Below are 21,758 nucleotides of genomic sequence, written 5' to 3'. Positions count from 1 at the left end.
TGATCCCATGTCACCTTTCCTTTTCACTTTAGTCGCCAATGCTTTTAGTAAACTCCTCTCAGAAGCAGACAAAGTTGGATCTTTAAGAGGGTGGAGAATAGGTAGAGATAGAGTTTCAGTAACCCATCTCCAATTTGCAGATGACATAATAATCTTTTCTGAAGGTTGTGATTTGACGGAGGTAAGGAATATGAAGGATTTAATAATTCACTTTGAGAGGGCATCAAACTTAAAGGTAAATTTTGAGAAGAGTTGTGTTGTGGGAGTTCATTTGAACAAAGAGGAGATGGAGTCTATAGCAGCTTTGCTAGAATGCACCTACTCTCAGTGGCCTCTATCCTACCTAGGACTTCCATTAGGTGCAAATCCAAAGGAAAGTAGGTTCTAGAACCCAATGGTGGAAAAATTCGAAAAAAGATTGGCAGCTTGAAAGAGAAACTATATTTCTGTGGGGGGCAGAGTTACTTTGATTAAAGCAACTTTAGCCAACTTGCCTTTGTATTTCTTGTCAGTCTTTAGAATTCCTAAAAGGGAGGCAAAGAGGTTGGAAAATTTGATGAGGGATTTCTTATGGGAACTTGGAGAAGAGAAAAAAGATCACTTGATTAGGTGGGAGGTGGGGTGTCGGAGCAAAGAAGAAGGGGGCCTAGGCTTAGGGAATGTGGTGAGTAAGAACGAGGCTCTTTTAGGTAAGTGGCTTTGGAGGTGGCCCCTGGAGAGGGAGAGGTTGTGGCATGAAGTAGTGAAAAGTATCCATGGATGTTCTGAATCAAGTTGGGATGCGGGGGTATCCCGAAGGGCTTTGCTCACAACACCTTGGAAGGCTATCTCTGGCATTCTCCCTAAATTCCTTAGTTCTGTAAGTACGATGCTTGTTCTGGAAACTCCATTCTTTTTTGGGAAGATACTTGGGTGAGCACTCAACCCCTAAAAGACCGTTTCCCTTCTCTCTATTCCATCTCCCTCTTTAAAGAGAAACCCATTTCATGGTTCCTTTCCCCCCGGTTTTTCCCTTTGGCTTTAAACTGGGATTTTGGGTTTCGAAGAGGGCTAAGAGATGAAGAGTTTCTTTGTGTTTCAGAACTGTTGTTGCTTCTAGATTCTGTGTGTTTGGACCCCCCTAACCCGGATAAAAGAATCTAGTCCCTAACCCCGGTTGGCTCATTCACTTGTGCTTCTTTCTTTAAAGCCCTTTGCTCTAACCCCTCCTCTTAGGTCTTCCTTATTAAAGAGGTTTGGTCAAGACCAATTCCCCCCAAAATAGCAGTGTTCTGTTGGGAAGCCTATTATGGTAAGATCAATATTGTGGAAAACTTGCAAAAGAAGAAACCTTTTATGTGTTTGTCCCCTAATTAGTGCTTTCTGTGTAAAGTGAAGGGTGAGGACTGTAACCATTTGCTGATATTGTGCTCCTTTGCTGCCAATATTTGGAACTGGGTTGTTTCCTTATTTGGGTGCAGGTGGAACTTGCCCTCCGAAGTAAAGTTGTTGTTCACTCCGACTGCTTTTGGGAGATTGACAAAAAGAGGGAAGCTAATGTGGAAATGTATCAGAGTTGCTACCTTGTGGACTTTATGGGAGGAGAGAAATGCTAGAATATTTCAAGAACAGGAAAGAAGTCTTGCTGAAATCAAGGAATGCATATTGACAAGGACTATCTCATGGTTAAAATCTTCACAAGTTGAACAGAAACCCCCACCAGATGGAGTGGTAAAATTGAATTTTGATGGAAGTTGCCAAGGTAACCCAGGGCCATCCGGAATTGGTGGGATTCTAAGAGACAAAGACAGCAATATGTTGTCTCTATTTTTAGGACCAGTGGGTAAAGGTGATTCTGTAAGGGCAGAGACACTAGCAGCAGTACAAGGTATACAGATGGCTGGTCAAATTGGAGTGAACAATCTGTTAGTAGAAGGGGATTCCAAGGTAGTAGTAGGCTGGCTGATTAGCCAAAAACAACTTGTTGGGGCTACAGGGATCTGTTAAAGAAAGTTAAATGGATGACAAGGATATGACTGTCAGGTTTCAGTCGGTCAGTAGATCAGCAAATGCAATGGCTGATTGTTTAGCCAAGCAAGGGGTGTCAAGGGGAGATCTGTTTTGGGCTACTTTGTAATTGTGTCTCGGGCTTGGGCATGTTTAGTGTATTTGGATCAGTCCTCGGGGGAGGTAACATCTCGTGCCTCCTCCTAGGCTGATTGTATTTTCGTTATTTGAACTAATAAAACTACTCTCATTTATCAAAAAAAAAAAAGAGTTGTGGTGTATTGTCGACGCTCAGACATACACGTGAAACTTGTTGGGATCTTGTAGGGAAGCTAAATTGGGCAGAAAAATACCAAGTGAAGGGCCAAAAGAAGTATAGTATAGCTAATGTGGCAACTCAAGATACTCAGCATGGTGGTGATTCCAATGGTACTACTCAAAAGCATCACACTTGTTCTGACCCCAAGGAGGATATCATCAATTCCATTCATGATCATCTAGAATCTTATGGTAAGGCTTTACATTAGATGAATAGCACAACTATTGGTACTCCCTCTACTTCATTTGCGTCTACATCAGGTAATGTTGCCTCTGCCTTCCATGTCTCGATTGCCACTGATTCCCCCTAGATCATTGACTCACAAGCCTCCAACCACATGATCGGTAAGCCAAATCTTTTTCAATCTTAAAGCTTTTTATCTAGGAGAGAGAAAGTGAGGCTTGGAGATGGATCATTCTCCTCCATTGCAAGCCAAGTCTTTTTCAGTCTTACAGCCTTAATAATGTATTGCATGTACCTAAACTTCCTATCGATTTACTTTCCATTAGTAGTATCACAAACTCCTTAAAATGTAATGTAACCTGTTTCCTAGTTCATGTGTTTTTCAGGATCTAACTTCTAGAAGGACGATTGGTAGAGAAAGCTTAGTAGATGGTCTCTACACTCTTGACAACAAGGCTGGTTTCTCAGTGTCAACTTCGGAGTCACAAAGTCAGTTGAGTCAATCAAAATAAGAGTCAAGTACTGTTATGGCATAATCATTTGGGTCATGTGTCCTTTGAAATATTGAAGTCTTTGTTATTAGTGTCAGATTTCCAGTGTCAAACGTATCAATTAAGGAAACAATGTAGAACAATTTTTCATTCAAGTAATAAAAAATCAAAAATCAAATTTCCCTTTTCATATTGTGTATTCTAATGTTTGGGGACCTACCACTATAATATCATAGGTCAGTTATAAGTACTTTATCACACTAAATGATGACTTGTCCCACTATACATGGGTATTTCCCATGTGTACTAGAGACAAAGTTTGAAAATTTATAAGAGACTTCCAAATGATGGTGTTTACGCAATTTCATGTTGAGATCCAAATTTTTTAATAAGATAATGCAAAAGAATATTTCCATGATAATCTTAATGAATTTTTTGCTTCCCATGAATCACTTCATTGGAGTTCATGTGCAAAAACACCACAACAAAATGGTGTTGCAAAAACAAAGAACAAAAGCCTTCTTGAAGTAGCACAAGGTATGATGCTACATATGAATGTACCTAAACAGTTTTGGATAGATGTTGTACTTGTTGATGCATATGTCATCAATCATATGCCCTCTAGAGTATTGAACTATAAGGCCCCTCATTAGTTATTATTCCTTCAGTCCCCTTTATTTCCCATTCCTATGAGGGTGTTTGTTTGTCATGCCTTTGTTCATGATTTGTCTCCTTCCCATGGTAAGTTGGACCCTCGATCTATTCCGTGTATCTTCCTTAAGTACCCCTCTTCTCAAAAGGGTTACCGGTGCTTTGATCCCATCGGTCATAAGTACTTTGTCTCTATATATGTTTTCTTTTTGAGTCTGAACCATTCTACCCTACTTTTCCTTAGGGGGATAGTAATATGGAGGAGGAGAAGCAGGCTTGTCATGTATGTCTTTTATTCTGGATCTTGCTTCTTTTGCATGTCTTACTGCATGAGTGCTGTAGAGATCAGCATGCTCTAAAGATGTGGAGGTACCAGATACCAAACAACCGACACCATCATACTCCCGAGAAAGTCCAACAGAGCTAGGTACCCTTGTTCCTGTTCATTCCCCTACTCCCATTTCAATTGTCAATGATCTTGGCATTCCTATTGTCCAAAGAAAAGGGGTCAAGTCATGCATTACCAAACACCCCATTACCCATTATCCTTCCTATGACCATATTTTTCCCTCTTATTGTGCCTTCCTACCTATCGTTGACAATATTCCCATACCCAAAAGTGTGGCAAAGGCTTTGACCTACCCTAAATGGACAAATGCTATGAAGGAGGAAATTGATGCCCTCCATAAGAATCATACTTGGGAGTTGGTGGATCTTCCAAAAGCAAAAGACACAATGGGGTGTAAATAGGTGTTCATAGTGAACACAAGGCGGATAGCACAGTAGAAAGGTACAAAGCAAGACTGGTAGCAAATGGGGTACGTACACTCAAGTCTATGGTGTTGATTATGATGAGACATTTGCTCCAATGTAAAAGATGAATTCAATTCGGGCTCTTCTATTATTGGTTGCAAATCTTGACTAGGAATTGCACCAACTTGATGTAAAAGATGCCTTCTTGAATGGTGATCTAGAAGAGGTATATATGGTTCAGCCACAAGGTTTCTATGCCAAAGGAACCCAGTGTATATGGTTCAGTCTCTCTATGGCTTAAAACAATCTCCGAGAAAATGGCTTAGTGGATTTCACATGACAATTCAGCAAGTAGGGTTCAAACAATGCCAATCTGATCACACTCTCTTTGTCAAGAGATGTCAGGGGCAAAATTGTAATGTTGATAGTGTATGTGGATGACATCATCATTATAGGGAACTAGGGATCTAAGATACAAAAGTTGAAGGAGTTCTTAACTTCCCATTTTGAAGTGAAAGGACCCCTAAAGTATTTCCTTCAGATTGAAGTTGCCTGCTCACAAAGAAATATCTTAATTTCTCAAAGAAAATACGTCTTGGATCTTTTATAAGACACAGGCAAACTAGGTGCAATGCCAGCTAATAACCTATAGATGTTAATCATAACTAGGTAGGTTTTGGCAGCGAAGCGTTTCACTAGTTATGCGTTGCTAAAAAAAAAAAGATAATGGTCAAAAATCATTCTTCAACCATCTCGTGTAAAACTGTATTTGGTTCCGTTGCATTAAACATCAGCAGGAAAAAAACCAAGCACCTAAAAATGTATTTGGTGCCATGGAGTTTTTGTGCTGCATTTTTGTTATTATAATTATCCCATGCAACACATGCACACAATGTGCATGTTATTTTCCAATCTAACAACCATATATGCAAGCGACAGCAACGACTGGAAGGAAGTATTCTTAAAACAATAATGGCAATAAGTGGAAGAAGGGAGTAACGGCGATGAATGAGTAGAAGGCAGAGATGGCAATAGGTAGAAGAAGGAAATTAAGAAAGAGGAATTAAGGCATTGAAGCATCAATGCTCTCTATAAACATTGTCCCAGCACGGCTATGGACCAAAAAATTTATAAGGGTCCTATCCTTTCTATCCATTCACTCATAAGACATAAGAGAGCAGCCCCATTTTTCCCAAGACTCCTTATGGTGTTGAAGCAATGTTTTCGTATAATCAACCTCCTTCAAGAAAGGAACTCGCAACTCATAGTAACTTGGGATTTTTAATCCTAAACCAAATTGCCCTATTGCCTCTACCATTGCTTCAAAACCTTTCAAGCATACAGTATTCAAGGGAATACCAGCTTGATAAAACCATTTAGCTATGTGTATGCATACTTGCTCTCTCCCTTCTTTATTATGCGCATCATTAATAGTGGTTTACTTCATCTTTTTTTGTTCTCTTCTCAAATTCACAATTTCTTCTGAGCTTGGAGTAGGAAAGAATTTATCCAAAGGCCCCTTTTGCCTTCTCATGGGGGGCTGTTTAGAACTTCTTGAACCTGAAGCAAAATTTACATTCCCACCAACACTAGGAATGTGATCACCACCAAGCACTTCCACCTTGTCCCCCATCTCATCTTCATCTTCAATTGTATTTTCAAAATCCCTCCAACCATGTCCTCTTTCATTGATTTTTTTCTCTGCATGTACACTAATATCTCTTCTTTCACCTCTTTCAGGCATTTAGGACAGACTTTCATATGTCACTTTGCCACAAAATTTACAAGTGACAAAATTTGTATTCTTTGGATCTTGCAAATAACAATATTTCCAGTGCGGGTCTTTCCTATTGCTTTCTTGAGTATTGTCGGACTTGTCTCCCATCTCTTTATTCTTCTTGGTTGGTAAAATTTCCTATTGGCAAATAACAAGTTGCAATTTGCAACTATCAATACTCATATTTGTGAACCTATCAGACTTCGAAAATAAATAAACTATTCTACTTGATAATAACACAAATAAATAAATATTCTACGCTACTGTTTACAATAAAAAAAAGTTACTGAAGAAGAAGAATGGACAGTTTTACTGAGACAAACTGAACTGTTCTAATGAGAAAAACTGGAAAAAAAATGGGGCATAGCTAGGGGTGTAAATGGATCAAATTCAAATCAGATCAGGCAATATCCGAATTTGAATCCGATTAAATATTCGAATATTCAATTCGATTAATTAATTGTTTTAGATAATTAATAAATATATAAAATAAATATTTATTGATAAAAAGTATATAAATATATAAATTATTTATATAACTTAATTATTGTATATATAAATTATATAAAATATTTTATATATTATATATAAGAATTAAATAATCGGTCAAATTTGGATATTTATCAAATCGAATCAGGTCATATCCGAGTTCGAATCCGATTAACTATTCGGTATGAATAAGATATCCAAATTCGATCAATTATATATTCGAATTATCCGAATTCGATTTGATTATGTCGAATATCGAATTCGAAATCGGATTTTCGAATACCGTTGACACCCCTAGGCATAGCCCCTGTTTTTGTGCAAGAAGCAAGACTGCAACTCTGCAAGTCTTTGTAAGAAGAAGAAGAATGGGCAGTTTTGATGAGAAAAACCGAAAAACAATGGGGCAAAGCCCCTGTTTTTATTGAAAATAACTGATAAAAAATGGGGCAGATTGCAGATCCCCAGTTTAATGAGAAAAATTGAAAAAAAAAATGAGGCAAAGCCCCTGTTTTTATGCAAGAAGCAAGACTGCAAGTCTGCAAGTCTTTGTAGAAAAAAGAAGAAGGGCAGATCTCTGTTTTTCAACTAAAAACTGTGGAAAAAAAAAAAAAGAATGAAGAAGAAGAAGAATGGAGTTCCGCCCCTGTTTTTGTGCAAGTTTCTGTATGAAGAAGAAGAAATATATATATATATATAGGCTTCCTTTGGCTGTTTTGGCAAAGACCCCTATCAATTCAGCTTCCTTTTCTCCCATGTTTCCTATTTTGTGTTTTTTATATTTTAATGTATTTTCGAAATTGGTTAAAGACATCATCCAGGCGCTTGTCTGCGCCACCTATCGCCTGGCCTGAGGCACACACCTAGGTGCAAAGGCGAGCACCTGTCTAATGGTTGTGCGCCTTAGCCTGGGCGAGGCATCCAGTCTGGAAAGCACCTCGCCTCTGTGACTAGGCATGCCTTTTAAAATACTGGATACACCATATTGTTCTTTGTCTAGCATGGTAACTTGACACACTAAATGACAGCTATAGCCATGTCGGATAGGCCAATATTGAATTGGGAAGCGATTCAAGAAACGTCAAAATGACACTTCCGCAAGGATAAAACATTGCTACAGTGCTTTTCAAATAAACAGGCAAAGAATAATCCTGTTTAAGTGTTCCGCTTTTTTCTGATGTGGCATTGGTGCCACATCAGAAAAAACAATTCACTTGAAAAAGTGCTTCGATGCCAAACTGCTAGGTGATTGTGATAGTGAACCTCTTAAAGATGTAAAACTGTTTCAAAAATTAGTGGGAAGATTGTTTTATCAATCTATGACACACCTACACATTGCTTATGTTGTTGGGGTTCCGAGCCAGTTCATGTATTCACCTAAGGGACCACACTTGGAGGCTGCTAAGAGGATTCTTAGGTATTTAAAGAAATATCCAGGAACCGGTTTGCTATTCAGCAAACACAATCATTTGAAAGTGAAAGCTTATACAGATGCCGATTGGGTAGGTGCTATGGATGACAAAAAAACCCACAATTGGGTATTATACTTTTGTGGGTGGAAACTTGGTGAAATGGCGAAATAAAAAACAAAGTGTGGTTACAAGGTCAAGTACTGAAGCTTGAGTATAGAGATATGGCACATGGGGTGGCCAAGGTGCTAGAAGAATATGCTAGGAGAGCTTGGGCTTAATGTTGACAGTCCCATGCCTCTCTATTGTGATAACAAAGTAGCCACAAACATTGCAACTAATCTTGTACTTCACAATATGACAAAGCACATTGAGGTAGGTAGATAAGCATTTCATAAGAGAAAAGCTTGACAAGGGTGAAATCTGCATACCTAATGTTAACTCTAAAGAGCAACTGACCGATGTTCTCACAAAAGGCCATCCTTGTTTGCAGCACAATGAACTCTGTGACAAGTTGGGCATGATTGACATGTATAGCCCAACTTGAGGGCATAGTTTTCAAGGCTCCAAGGTGAGGCTGGGCATCAGGGGGGCGCCTTGTCGCCCAGAGTCTAGGCGATGGATTTTTTATATAGAAAACATAGATCCTAGGGTAGTTCCCTAGGTACCATAGCCACACTTAATAATTATTCATAATTTTCATAAGAAAAGTATAGAGTTCATGTTAAAGTATAGAAAATCAACATATTCATGAGAAGAAAGAAAAAAAAAAGGAAAAGAAAATTCAAAAAATATAGGGGCTGAACCCTTATTTTTGTTATAGTAGTAGTAGTAGCAATGTTCAATACAGCATTTGGTTTGTATTGATTAAGTCTTTGAGGGTTCAATACAGCATTTAGCAATGTTTGTATTGATTAAGTCCTAACAAATAAGAAAATAATAAAAACAAATTAGTATATAAAAAAACAAAATGAATATTTTAGTTTAATAGTGCCTATTTTATAATTATAGTGTCAAAAAATAAAGAATAAAAAAGTATTTTACAATAGATAGTACAAAACTGCTTGGCGATTGGGCGAGGCGAGGCGAGCCTCACAAAGCGCCTTGTCGCCTTGACAACTATGCTTGAGGGGGAGTGTTGTCAGCCTGTTAAAAGAGTAACAGTGCTGTTAGAATGTTCTTTTCTTAAGTTTTTATATTCTTTTAATAGTGTGGACCACCAAGGACAAGCCTGTAATTGTAACGCTTTTATTTTTATCAGACTAGTATAAATAGAGATTGGGGTGCCCCAGCCCAGAATTTTTTTGGCATTATAAAATCTGTTTTATCTTCTCCTCTCTTCCCTTTCTCTTCTCTTCTCTTCTTCTTCTTCTTTCACTGTTCAATCAAGTCTTGAATGAAAACAGTATTAAATCTTGTTTTATTAGTATCATGTACTAAAATCATGTTAGAAATTTAAATTTAAAAAAAAAATGAGGAAAGGGGAAACATACAATATAGAATAACTTGCCCATAATTCTCTTTCTGTCCCAATTTATTATACCAAACATGCATGGAGAGTTGGAAATCATGCTAAATTTTCTTGGAAGAGCATGTACAAAACTACATATGTATCCAATAGATATAACTAATATATGCAGGGAAAAAAATAACAGATTTCACAACACCTACATCTTGAGAATTGACATCACTTCCTTCACATGAGCCATCATTCCCACTACAACTGCATATAATCAGTACAGAAATAATAAATATTATTACAGCATATTTCAAACATTCCAGAATACTTGCAGAACTTGGAGCTCCGTTACCTATGTGACAAGCCACCATTAGCAGATGCACCAGATGCTTTCCCTGTCTCATTATCCTTGCCTGCAAGCATATCCAAGTTTGCTGAACTTCCCTTGGATCTCCTTACAGGAATCTTGCTCTTTTGTTCACCTTGCTTACCATTAGCTCCAGGAACCTGAAATATGATTTAATTCTTTTATTTCTAGATCATTTCAAGATCACAAAATGGAAATCAAGTAGCAACTTTTCTTAAAGGGATCTGATATAAAGATTTTGAGAAAATTTTATCAGCCAGTCTTGACCAGTTTTTAAAAGGCGCTGGAGGGGTGAAGGCACTAGGAAAATGCCTTGAGGCATAATATAGAGGTGCAGAACCACATACACCTCTAGTACAGAGATGCAAAGAGGCAATATGCCAACTTTGTACTTTATACAGTAAGCATACGCTTCACTTGTTTTCCCTTTTAAACAACTTTTTAATACTAAAAAGATTATAAATATTGGGGAGGGGGGCCAGTGGGCAAATATTAACATGCTCCTCATTATATATTAGCATTGTAAAAAGGAGTTAAAACCCTCCTTGTCTTTGGTAGTAAAATAAAATTTATTAAGAAAAAAAAAGAGAGTACAAGAAAGGTGACCAGAAATCACCTAAGAGAAGAAAGAAAACAACCTTTCACCATCCATAACTAAGAACATCAAATACAGCAACCCAAACAAAAATGGAAACACACATCCAACCTCCAACAAGAGAAAGAAACAAGCTAACATAAATAAGAACGCCACAAACCCACTGCCACACCTCCAACAACCAACAAGACAAACAAATAGCAAAAAAGAACACTAAACACCAATTTGACACCTTTCATAATTTGCTCAAATACTCTTCTGCTTCAGAGCCTTGATTAGGAATTTCTTTGTTCCTTTTGCAAACCTTTTTTGTTTGTTTGTTTCCTTCACCTTCTTACTAGGGGCAACACCAAATAAACTCCCCCCTTCAACCTGGCAAAACCTCTGATACCTCAACAGAACGATGGGTTTTTCCATTTAGAAAACATCTAACTGCATTAGGAATCTTCTCAATCACCTGCAACTCCTGAAAAATCACAAAGATCCTTTCTAACTCCTAAGATTGCATTCGTCTTGCAATCTGACTGGAAAACAGCTCATCAACCTCTTCATCAACAGTCCCTGCAACTTCAAATGATCTCAGTCTACCTTGATTATTTTCCATTTTATTATTTGTTTTTCCTTTTTTTAACTCAATCGCTTGCACAGGCCCATAAACCATTTGTCTATTTGAATTTGAAAATTTGACATTAAAGCTGCATTTGGTTGCAGTACAAATTTCATTTGCACCGGTTTAAATGTATGGGATGGAAAAGGGCTAAGTGTAAATTCCGGTTTACTTTTGCTTCAGATTTGACTCTTGTTCGTTGCAAGAAGTAAAATAGGAAGAAAAATGAAGTGACCTCCACTTTAAATGAAAGAGAGTGGAGGTAGGTGGAGGATTATCTGTCTAGGAGTAAGGTAGGATGCAATATGATGTAGTCACCACTTTATATGAGAAAGAATTGAGGTAGGAGGAAGGTGGTACAAATTTTGCATCATTTTTTGGGATGTGAAATTTGCATTGCTAGTGAATATAAAAGAGACAAAAGGTACAAATATTGTATCAGGTAGGAATGTAAATCATAATTACAAACAAACAAAAGCAAAACTTTACCTGGTATAAATTTTGCACCCAGACAAAATTTGCACTGCAACCAAACATGGCCTAAGCTTTACGAACGGTATCATGCCTAATATCATTTTTTTTATTTGAATTTGATGGTTAGAGCTGTAATCAGGTCAGACTCGGATTGGATCCAGCAACATCTGAATCCAATTCGATTATCTAGGGATCTTAGATCAGATTCGGATTTAAAACAAGTCCTTCATATTTCTTTAAAATAACATAAAAACTAAACAGCCTTTACAAATGTTGGTCCCAACTATTTAGGTCCCTGGGAGGGGTAGATCATAAATGGTTATAACCTTTGACATTTTTTTTTTGCACAAAATAGCCACAGTCAGACTTGAACCCACATTCTCATGCTTGCCAGCCCAACATTTTACCATTATACCAAGCAATGGCCGCTTAAAATAAAGGAAAAAAATAAAATATTTAAAAAGTTCATCTCTTTTTAAATTTATATAAATAAGAAAAATTGAATTAATTCGTATAAATTTTATACATATATATTATAAAATTTAATTAGGCTTAGATATTAATCAGATAAAATGTTGGTTAAAGGGATTAAATGCACATACAATCCTATTATTAATTAGACGAGGTTATAAAATTTGAACCCAATCCGATTATGTAAACAGATCATTCAAACCTGAAACAAGCAGATCAGATGTAGGGTCAGGTTTCAGACTTTGGAAGTCCATTGTGGGTTCTTATTGTAAGCTGAAATGTTGTAGCTGAAGTAGTAAAAGAGAGGAGGAGACCAAGAGGTGCTGAGAATGTCGAACTGCTTAACCCAGTCGATAGTACTATCATTTATATTAGATTACAATACAATGTTACAAGAAATGTCTAGAATGCCCCTGATTAGTGATGGGACACCCAGACTACTTAAAACACCAAATAAACTTAGGCCCATTAACACAGGCCCAGTACATAACAACTTAAACACAAATACAGGCTAATAAGAACACTTATCAGTCGAACCATCAATACATAAAACCCTTCAACCTAACACTCCCCCTCAAGCTAAGCATGGATGTCAATCATGTTTAGCTTGCCAAGAAGGTCCACGAATTTTGCTGCAGCCAACCCTTTAGTCAGTACATCTGCAATTTGCATCTCAGATGGAGTATAAGGAATGCAGAGTTCTAAGGAATGCAGAGTTCTCCCGAGACTATTCTCTCTCTAACAAAATGTCGATCGATCTCAATATGTTTTGTCCTGTCATGTTGCACAGGGTTATTTGCAATGTTGATGGCAGCCTTGTTGTCACAATACAGTCTGAGAGGGCCCTCAGCTTTAATGCCAAGCTCATTAAGAAGAGTCCTGAGCCATAGGAGTTCAACAACCCCGTGAGCCATAGCTCGATATTCAGCTTCGGCACTTGATCTAGCAACTACATTCTGCTTCTTACTGCGCCATGTAACCAGGTTCCCTCCCACAAATGTACAATATCTTGAAGTTGATTTTTTGTCCCCAATAGAACCGGCCCAATCTGCATTATTATAAGCTTCAATTTCAATTTTATTGTTTTTTCTGAACAGAATTCCCTTTCCTGGGCAAGTCTTCAAGTACCTGAAAATCCTTTCAACTGCTTTCATATGAGGGATCTTTGGAGAGTGCATGAACTGACTGACAACATGCACAGCATAAGCAATATCTGATCGAATGAGAGATAAATATATCAGCTTCCCTACCAATTTTTGGTATCTCTCTCTATCACAGTAGTCCTCCCCTACTGATTCCTGTAGGCCATGATTTTGTTCTATTGGAGTATATCTGCTAGTCTACACCCTATCATGCCTGTCTCCTCTAGGAGGTCAAGAACATACTTCCACTGACATATGTAGATCCCTTCTCTTGACCTAGCAACTTCAATCCCAAGAAAATATCTCAAATGGCCCAAGTCTTTGATCTCAAATTTAGAAGCTAAAAACTCCTTCAGTCTTTTGACCTCTTCCAAGTCATTCCCGGTAATCACCATATCATCCACATAAACAATGAGAGCTGTAAGTTTGCTATCCTGTCTCCTTATGAACAAGGTATGGTCTGCACCACTCTGAGTGTACCCCACTTTCTTCATGGCCCCACAAAGCCTCTCAAACCATGCACAGGGGACTGCTTTAAACCATATAATGCTTTCCTTAGTTTGCACACCTTTCTATCAAAGTTATAGCCTGGTGGAGGTTCCATAAATACCTCTTCATGAAGGTCACCATTTAGGAAGGCATTTTTCACATCCAACTGATGAAGTTCCCATGAAAAATTTGCTACCAATGACAATAGAACTCGAATTGTGTTGAGCTTTGCTACTGGGGCAAAGGTTTCTTTGTAGTCAATCCCTTCTTTTTGAGTAAACCCCTTTGCCACAAGCCTGGCCTTGTACCTCTCAATGGACCCGTCCTCCCTATGCTTTACAGTAAACACCCACTTGCACCCGACAGTGCTCTTCCCCTCTGGCAGATCCACTAATTCCCAAGTTCTCGCTTTCATTAGGGCTTTCATCTCTTCATTCATAGCTTCTTTCCACCTTGGATCAGACATGGCCTCTGAGTACCTAGAAGGAACATGTACAGAGGAAAGAACAGACACAAAGGAGTGATAGGCTGGACATAAATGTGAGTAAGAAACAAAATCAGCAATGGGATGTCGAGTGGTGCAAGAACGGATAGGCTTACGGAGAGCAATAGGAAGATCCAAATCAGAAGTATGTGTGTTGGAATTACCTTGGATTGCAGAGACAGATTGATCCGAGTCCAACTGTTTGCTGTCATAAGTTTGAGGGCCCTTTTTCCTTCTGTTGTAAGTGATTCGTATCTCTTTTTGTTCCCTACTGGAGCCTTCAGGGATATCTGCAATATCAGGAGAGGTAACCGGCACAGTGGGAGCCTCACTAGGTTGACCCGGGATGCCACAACTAGGAGTAGAAGAAGAGGATGGAAGGCTCGAGGCAGACAGGGGAACAAAAAATGAGGGAGAATGAGAATCCTCTTCCATCCCACTAGTCTCCCCTTGAAGAGGATTTTGAGAAGACTGAAAATAGGGTTGAGACTCAAAAAAGACCACATCTCTGGTGACATACTTTCTCTTGGAGGCAGGATCATAACACTTGTAACCCTTTTGTGTAGGAGAATACCCCAAAAATATTCCTTTCGTAGCCCTAGGATCCAACTTGGTCTTCTTTGGATCATTCACATGTATAAAACATATACAGCCAAAGACCCGTGGAGGAAGAGGAAAGTCAGGAAGAGTAGGACATAGAACAGAGAAAGGGGTTTTCATACCCAACACTTTAGATGGCATCCAATTTATCAGATATGATGCAGTAAGTACAGCTTGAGACCAGTATTGCTTGGGAACCTTGTGCTAGAATAGTAAGGCTCGAGCTGTCTCCAACAGATGTCTATTCTTGCGCTCAGCAACCCCATTCTGTTGAGGGGTATTAGCACAGGATGATTGATGTAACATGTCAGCATCTTCCATGATTGATGTAACATGTCAGCATTATCTGATCGGAATTGCTTAATCCGCTTATCAAATTGTGTTTCAATCATCTTGCAAAATGCCAGTTATCCGTGGAACTTCATCTCTTCCTTTTAACAGGTAGATCCATGTGCATCGAGAGTAGTGGTCAATAAAACTGATAAAGTAACGAAAGTCATCAATAGAAACAATAGGCGAAGGGCCCCAAACGTCAAAATGAACCAAATCAAAAGGAGCTCGAATTTCATTACTGGAAATTGGATAAACAGTTCTACATTGTTTTGACATTTGACATACTTCACAGACTAAACTCTTACTTGAAATGCCCTTAAACAATTCGGGAAACAACATTTCTAATGAAGAGAAAGGTAAATGACCTAACCTAGCATGCCACAGATGCAACCTAGCTATTGACTCCACACTCTCCAGACCACTAGCAGTAGATGCTTGTAAGGCTGAACCAATGTCTACATCAAAATAGTAGAAGCCTCCACACTCATGACCGCTCCCAATCGTTCTCCTCGTCAATCTGTCCTGAAAGACACAATGAGTGGGAAAAAAGGTTATGCTGCAATTCAAATTTTTGGTAAGTTTTGAAACAGGCAAAAGATTTGAGGTAAGACTAGGAACATGCAGAGATGGTGGAGAAAGACCCGTCAGCAACTCTCATCTTATCCTGACTAGACAACAAGTGATATGAAGAGAATAAGGAGGACATATGTGTCATGTGGTCAGTTGCACCGGAATCAATAACCCAAGTAGGAGAGTCAATAAGACTAGTTGCACTAAAGGCAGAGACTATACCTGATCTGGCAAGAGAGGTGGAAGCAAAAGAGTTATTCCTTAAACGGGCTAAAGCCCGGCTAAAGACCTCTACCTCATCAGCAATGAAGCCCAAGGTACCGGTTCCGAAGGAATTAGCAACCTGCCCCATGGAAGAAGAAGCCACTGTTGATGTACTCTGTGAGCTATCACCATTGTTACTAGTGACAAGGTTCCCACTTGCCACTTGACCCTTTTGTTGCTTCTTGTCTTTTTTCAATGCAGTTGGCTTCAGGTGAGGATACAGGACCCAACACTCTTCTTTTACATGTCTTTCACCTCCACAATGAGTGCACTTAAGATGCTTCTTGTCTAGATGTTTGTTTCCCTTAGTGGAAATCAGGGCTGAGTGTTCACCAAATTGTTCAGCTGGTTGAATCTGAGAGTCAACTTGCATCTCCTTTCTCCTGACTTCTTCATTCCTTACCAGATAATAAACATGATGTAACTCAGGCAATTCATCTCTTCCTAGAATTTGTAACCTTATGCCCTCATACACTGGGTCCAGGCCAGCCAAGAACTTAAAGGCTTTGCTCTCTTCAATCTGCTTATCATGTCTCTCCTTGTCCCTGGCATTTTCCTAGTCCAAAATCAAGTGATGGTCAAGTTCTTCCCAAAGTCCTTCCAAAGTTGCAAAATATGTTGCAACTGTCATATCCCCTTGCCTTAAGGCAGCAATGTCTTGATTCAATCAGTAGATTCTAACATTATTTTTCTTCTGTCCATAGGTTTTAGACACTTTTTCCCAAATCTTGGCTGCTATGGGAAAGTGTTGAACAGTCCTGGCAACTCGTAGAGTCATAGAGGCAAGCAGCCAGGACATAACTGTGGCATTCTCCTTGCGCCACACTGCATACTCCGCATTGCCAACTTCAAGTTCCTTCTTACTCCCATCTAAGTAGCCTGTGAGATCACGGGAAGTAATAAAAAGCATTGCAGAAACGGACCACTCCCTGAAGTTGTATTCATCCAGCAGCACACTTGTAATCTGCAAGTTGTGCAGATTCGGGTTTTCCAGATTTGAAGACCTCCCACCAGGTCTGATATCCCTAGAAGAGACCTCTCCGGATATTGAAGACATCTGGCTGCAGACTCTATGTAGATAGCACTGTTTCAGACTAGCCGAAGTGTTCACAATGCTGAAAAAAGACTAGTTGCAGTATTGAAGAAGGTTCTGACAGCTCACAACACTAGTTCAGACTTGCCGAGACTGTCACAGTTCTGAAGTAGTTCAGTTACAGCAGCAAATAAGGTGTTTTGTGAGTTGGTAACCGACCTGAAGATGAGAGCTCTCCACCACTACACTATGCAGACTTCTCTTGGGCTTCGATTACTGCAACTGTAGAGAGTGTTCCCCCCCTACGACCAATACTAGGACTGCTGAAATCAGCCCTCAATCTAGGTTTGTCCTATACAAACCTCTCTTAGCAGCCGAATGGCTACTCACTACTAGAAACAGTCTAGTAGGACATCAACTTCTGGGTCTTACTTCCCTTGCGCCCTACAACTAAGGGAAACCCTAGGTTCGAACCTTGTATTGTTCTCCTGCAACCCTAGGGTTTCACCGCAGCAACCAAGATAAAAAAAAAAAAAAGAAAGAAAGACAACAAGAGAGAGGAGATGGCATCGGCTGTAACCAGGAAATTGCTTAATGCTATGATACCATGTAAGCTGAAATGTTGTAGCCGAAGTAGTAGAAGAGAGGAGGAGACCAAGAGGTGTTGAGAATGTCGAACTGCTTAACCCAGTCGACAGTACTATCATTTATATTAGATTACAATACAATGTTACAGGAAATGTCTAGAATGCCCCTGATTAGTGATGGGACACCCAGACTACTTAAAACACCAAATAAACTTAGGCCCATTAACGCAGGCCCAGTACATAACAACTTAAACACAAATACAGGCTAATAAGAACACTTATCAGCCGAACCATCAATACATAAAACCCTTCAACCTAACACTTATTAGAAATTACAACTACAAATTTTTCCAGTAAGGCTCCATTTGGAAGGAGTACAAATACAAATATGTAGAGTGCAAAACCTTGTATTTTGTATTATTTTGTATGTATCTGTACTGTACATATTTGCATTTGTACTCCTTCCAAACTGAGCCTAAGGCACCACCATTTGGGAAGAGTGCAAATACCAATAATGCAAGGTTCATAAAAATGACAGCATTTAAATTTGCACTTAACATACTTGTATTTGCACTCTTCTCAAACAGAGCCTAACTTTCCTTTTTTATTGGGGGGAGGCTTCCTATAATTATTTTTCTGTTTATTTGTTATTATTTTTAGCTATTTATTAATTAAAAATATATCCATGGAAGCTTATGCCTCTTGCATCCTGATTTACACCTCACAACTAAGGATAGTGGAAAACTTCGTGTCAGCATCCGCATTTTAAAACAATGGTCTTCAGTACTCATGAAATTTATCAAATGAATAATTCAAAATCTTCATTGAGAATTTTACAAGCATTACAACAACGGACAACTGGGCATTGATGGTATGCCTCACACTATCCAGAAAAGGTGGCAGTACTCACAGAAGCTTCAGCCATTCCATTTGAAGAGGGCACTGTATAGGGGCTATATGGATGGGATCCCTGCAAGGAATGTAAAACAGATTAGGGTATGGAAAAGAGATGACCAAGAACGGGGGAAAAGATTAGATGGTAGACAAGCCTAATAGAAATGCCATTAGAAGAAATAATTCCTAAAAAAATTTAAAATTAAAAAAGCAGCAAAAGAAGTACCAGAGGGATAGAAGGATGGGCATAGACTCCATGCGTATACATGGTAACATATGGTGGTGGTGGTGTGCCATATGGAGGGATTATGTGCTGCAGGCAGAAGAAATGTTACAAGTGCTCCAGAATCAAAGCATAATATATCCAACCCGGGACATCCAAAATGACTCCAACACAAAGTCAAGGTTCGATCAAACTGAAAGCCCATGACTGTGTGCCATCATTTCTATGCAGAACCAAGTTCCATTATCAAAACAAAGTATAAGTACATACAAGATACCTGCCCCCACATGTATGGATGAGCTTGAGGACTGGATGCAACAGGAGAATGAAAGAACCCAGGCGGGGGTACTGGAGAGGCTCCAGCAGAATTATAATAAGCCTACAGGCAAGTATAGAATATTGAGGGAAATTCAAACTAGAAAAAAAAAAAAAAAGATAAAGTAGAAAACTAAAGAGTAAATCAGTAAATGGCGATACAAGAAAGGTTAGGATACTTGGCACCTGAAATGAAGTCCAATCAGGAAAAACTGTGGCAGGGCTGCTAGCAGGGGGCTGCTCCTGAAGAACAAAAAAAACAACAATAATTATAATGATGGTATCATGGTAGTAAACAACAACAATATGAGAAAACTCAACCACATAATTTTTTTAACAAATAAAGTGTGTTAACTCATGCAGACCTGTGCTGCAGATGACTTTGGTTTCTTTACCTCAGTATCATCAGTCTCAGCATTCCCCATGTCTTTTAAGGTTGATGGAAGCCTTACATGTCATCTAAATCCATTTCTAATATGCAAATCATACCAACCTAAATAATTTTTTTTTGATCAATAACAACTTCAGGAATTTTATTAAAATATCACAAGAATAGTTACAGCAAGGAAGACAAACACTCTTATCTTCCAAAAACAACTTAAGTCATCAAAGAAAGAAGAGCAAAAGAAGAAGCAATTTAGTTACAACTTAGCCCAAAACATTACATCCCTTTCTATCCCCTGTTTAGCTAGCCCATCAACTATAGAGTTAGTTGTTCTTTTAACCCAACTCATCCTGATTTCCATTTCCCGCACCAGCCACTTGAATTTTCTCCTCTCATTGCTGTATTTCCATAATCCACAGTTGTCTTTCCTCAGCCTCCCTATCACCACCTCCGAGTCCCCTTCAATTATGAGTTTTCTGACACCCATCTCCTTAGCTTTCTGAACTCCTTCCATAACTGCCAAGATCTCAGCTCCAAGAGAATCCCCCACTCCAATTGGACCTGAAAACATGGCAGAAATGACCCCCGTTCTCATCCTTAAAAACACCCCCAATCCCTGATTGTCCAGGATTCCCCCTACAGCTCCTTTCAAAGTTCAATTTTAGGAATCCAGCAGGTGGGGGGGTCCAAGACACCTTCACAACTGATTTGGACTTCATGCAGTTTAAAATCTCACCCCACTTCCTCAACATGTCATCCACTGTGTAGTCTGTGAATAGCTCTAAAGATTTCAGCCACTGTACAGCCCTGACATGGATCACAGCCCTCAATTCTTCAGCCCCTCTCTCTTCTTCCGAGAAGATTCTAAGATTTCTTTCTTCCCATAAAGACCAGCATACTGCAGCCCTCAGTCCTCTCCACATAGTCCTTCCCCTTTTCATGCGCCACCTGAAAAAAGAAGGGGAAAATAGGCTCTACAAATCTGATGGAGGGTTCCACCTGCCCAAAAAGAGAAAAATCCCATTCCCAAATTGACTTTGCAAATTGGCACGACACCAGTAAGTGAAAACCAATTTCCCCATCCGATTTGCAGAGAACACACCAATGAGGTGACAAGCATGTATTGGGTCTCTTCTTTTGAAGCAAATCACCAGTATTGAATCTTTCCAAATAGGTTTCCCAACAAAAACTACCAACCCTAGGAGGAATTGGTCTGCACCAAACCTCATTAACCGGGAAAGGGAGACTGCAGGACTGGTGGACTGACATAAGACTTTGAAGAAGAAAGCACAGGAAAAAGAGCCCGTGGGGGTCGAGGTCCAAGTTCTAGAGTCCAACTAGTACAATTAAAGATACAAGAAAAATGAAAGAGTAAGAATAAACCTGTGTGGAGCATCTGAAGAGTCAGTCAACCATATCTTCATCCATTGTGCCTTTACTACCCAAGTATGATCCTGCTTCTTCTAGCTCTTTATTAGAAAGTGGGTAGTAACGTGGGATCTGAGTTTGGCACTGTCAAATTGGTGGGCACCAGGATTCAGCCCAAAAGAAAAAAAAAAAAAAGTCCTATGGAGTTCATTGCTACAGGCCCTTTGCTGGGCGGTATGGAAAGAGGGCAATCAACAGATTTTTGAATTGAAGACATCTACCTCCAATGCTGTTGTCAATAGAATTAAAAGGCACCTGATTAGCTGGATGAGGATGGATAAAAAGTTTCAGGATTTCAACATCTCAATACTCCTCTATACATGATTGGGGGGAGAAGGGTGGAGTGGGGGGTTCAGCTGCTACAATAGTAATACAAATACATACACCACTTATTAAATAAATAAAAAGCAGTCAGTTCACCACAAAGTTATCATAAACCTTTTTTTCTGTTTATCTCTTAACTTTTAAAATAGTATTAGATATGTCGTTATTATTACAACAATTATTTCAAACGTGTAGTTGATTGAAGATATTTAAAATAAAATCAGAGCCTGAAAATAAAGGGAAATAGTGGAAATCTTGTAACTCTTTTTTTATCAGTACCAAGGTACACACACAACTACTTTATCTCTAAAAAAAATGCCATCACTGTCTATCTCAGCATATCCAACCTTCCCCTTTATGCTTGCAAAACAATGATTATATACTAAATGTTTTATACTTATCGCATGCTTGTAATCTTCTACATATGAGATTGCATCATTGACTGGTTGCGAAATCACTTAGGGAGGCCCAAACAACTAGCCCTTGCCTAACTGAATTGACTACATTGGAAAGCCCCAACATAATGCTCATTGCTCAGACTATGACCCAAAATGACAAATCGGCTAAACCAGCTTGACTACTTGATAATAAGAATGTAAAGAAGTACCAAGATTGAATAAGACCGACCAGAAAAAACCAAGACAAGAGGGTAAGTCCCA

The 21,758-nt window shown here is 39.0% G+C and overlaps 1 protein-coding gene across 5 annotated transcripts in view; it reads right to left on the bottom strand.

Annotated features, from left to right (window-relative positions):
• LOC104613254 (bZIP transcription factor 68-like) overlaps nt 1-21,758 on the bottom strand; it is a 41,799-nt gene that overhangs the window by 19,134 nt on the left and 907 nt on the right. For 3 of the 5 annotated variants that reach the window (XM_010281023.3, XM_010281101.3, XM_088900719.1), the window contains exons 2-8: nt 19,358-19,455; nt 19,149-19,205; nt 18,925-19,026; nt 18,651-18,737; nt 18,441-18,500; nt 9,867-10,021; nt 9,727-9,778 (exon numbers count right to left, since the gene is read on the bottom strand). In XM_010281023.3, the coding sequence (XP_010279325.1) occupies nt 9,727-9,778; nt 9,867-10,021; nt 18,441-18,500; nt 18,651-18,737; nt 18,925-19,026; nt 19,149-19,205; nt 19,358-19,387 (543 nt within the window). In that variant the 5' untranslated portion in view covers nt 19,388-19,455. Of the gene's footprint in view, nt 1-9,726; nt 9,779-9,866; nt 10,022-18,440; nt 18,501-18,650; nt 18,738-18,924; nt 19,027-19,148; nt 19,206-19,327; nt 19,456-21,758 lie in introns of all 5 variants that reach the window. The other 2 variants (XM_088900720.1, XM_088900718.1) reach the window with 1 other exon arrangement.

The sequence above is a fragment of the Nelumbo nucifera genome, chromosome 3 (assembly GCF_055504915.1).
Source record: "Nelumbo nucifera cultivar China Antique chromosome 3, China Antique-T2T, whole genome shotgun sequence".
NCBI lineage: Eukaryota > Viridiplantae > Streptophyta > Magnoliopsida > Proteales > Nelumbonaceae > Nelumbo > Nelumbo nucifera.
The sequence above is the reverse complement of the archived record's forward strand: the minus strand, read 5'-3'. Positions and strand labels throughout refer to the sequence as shown.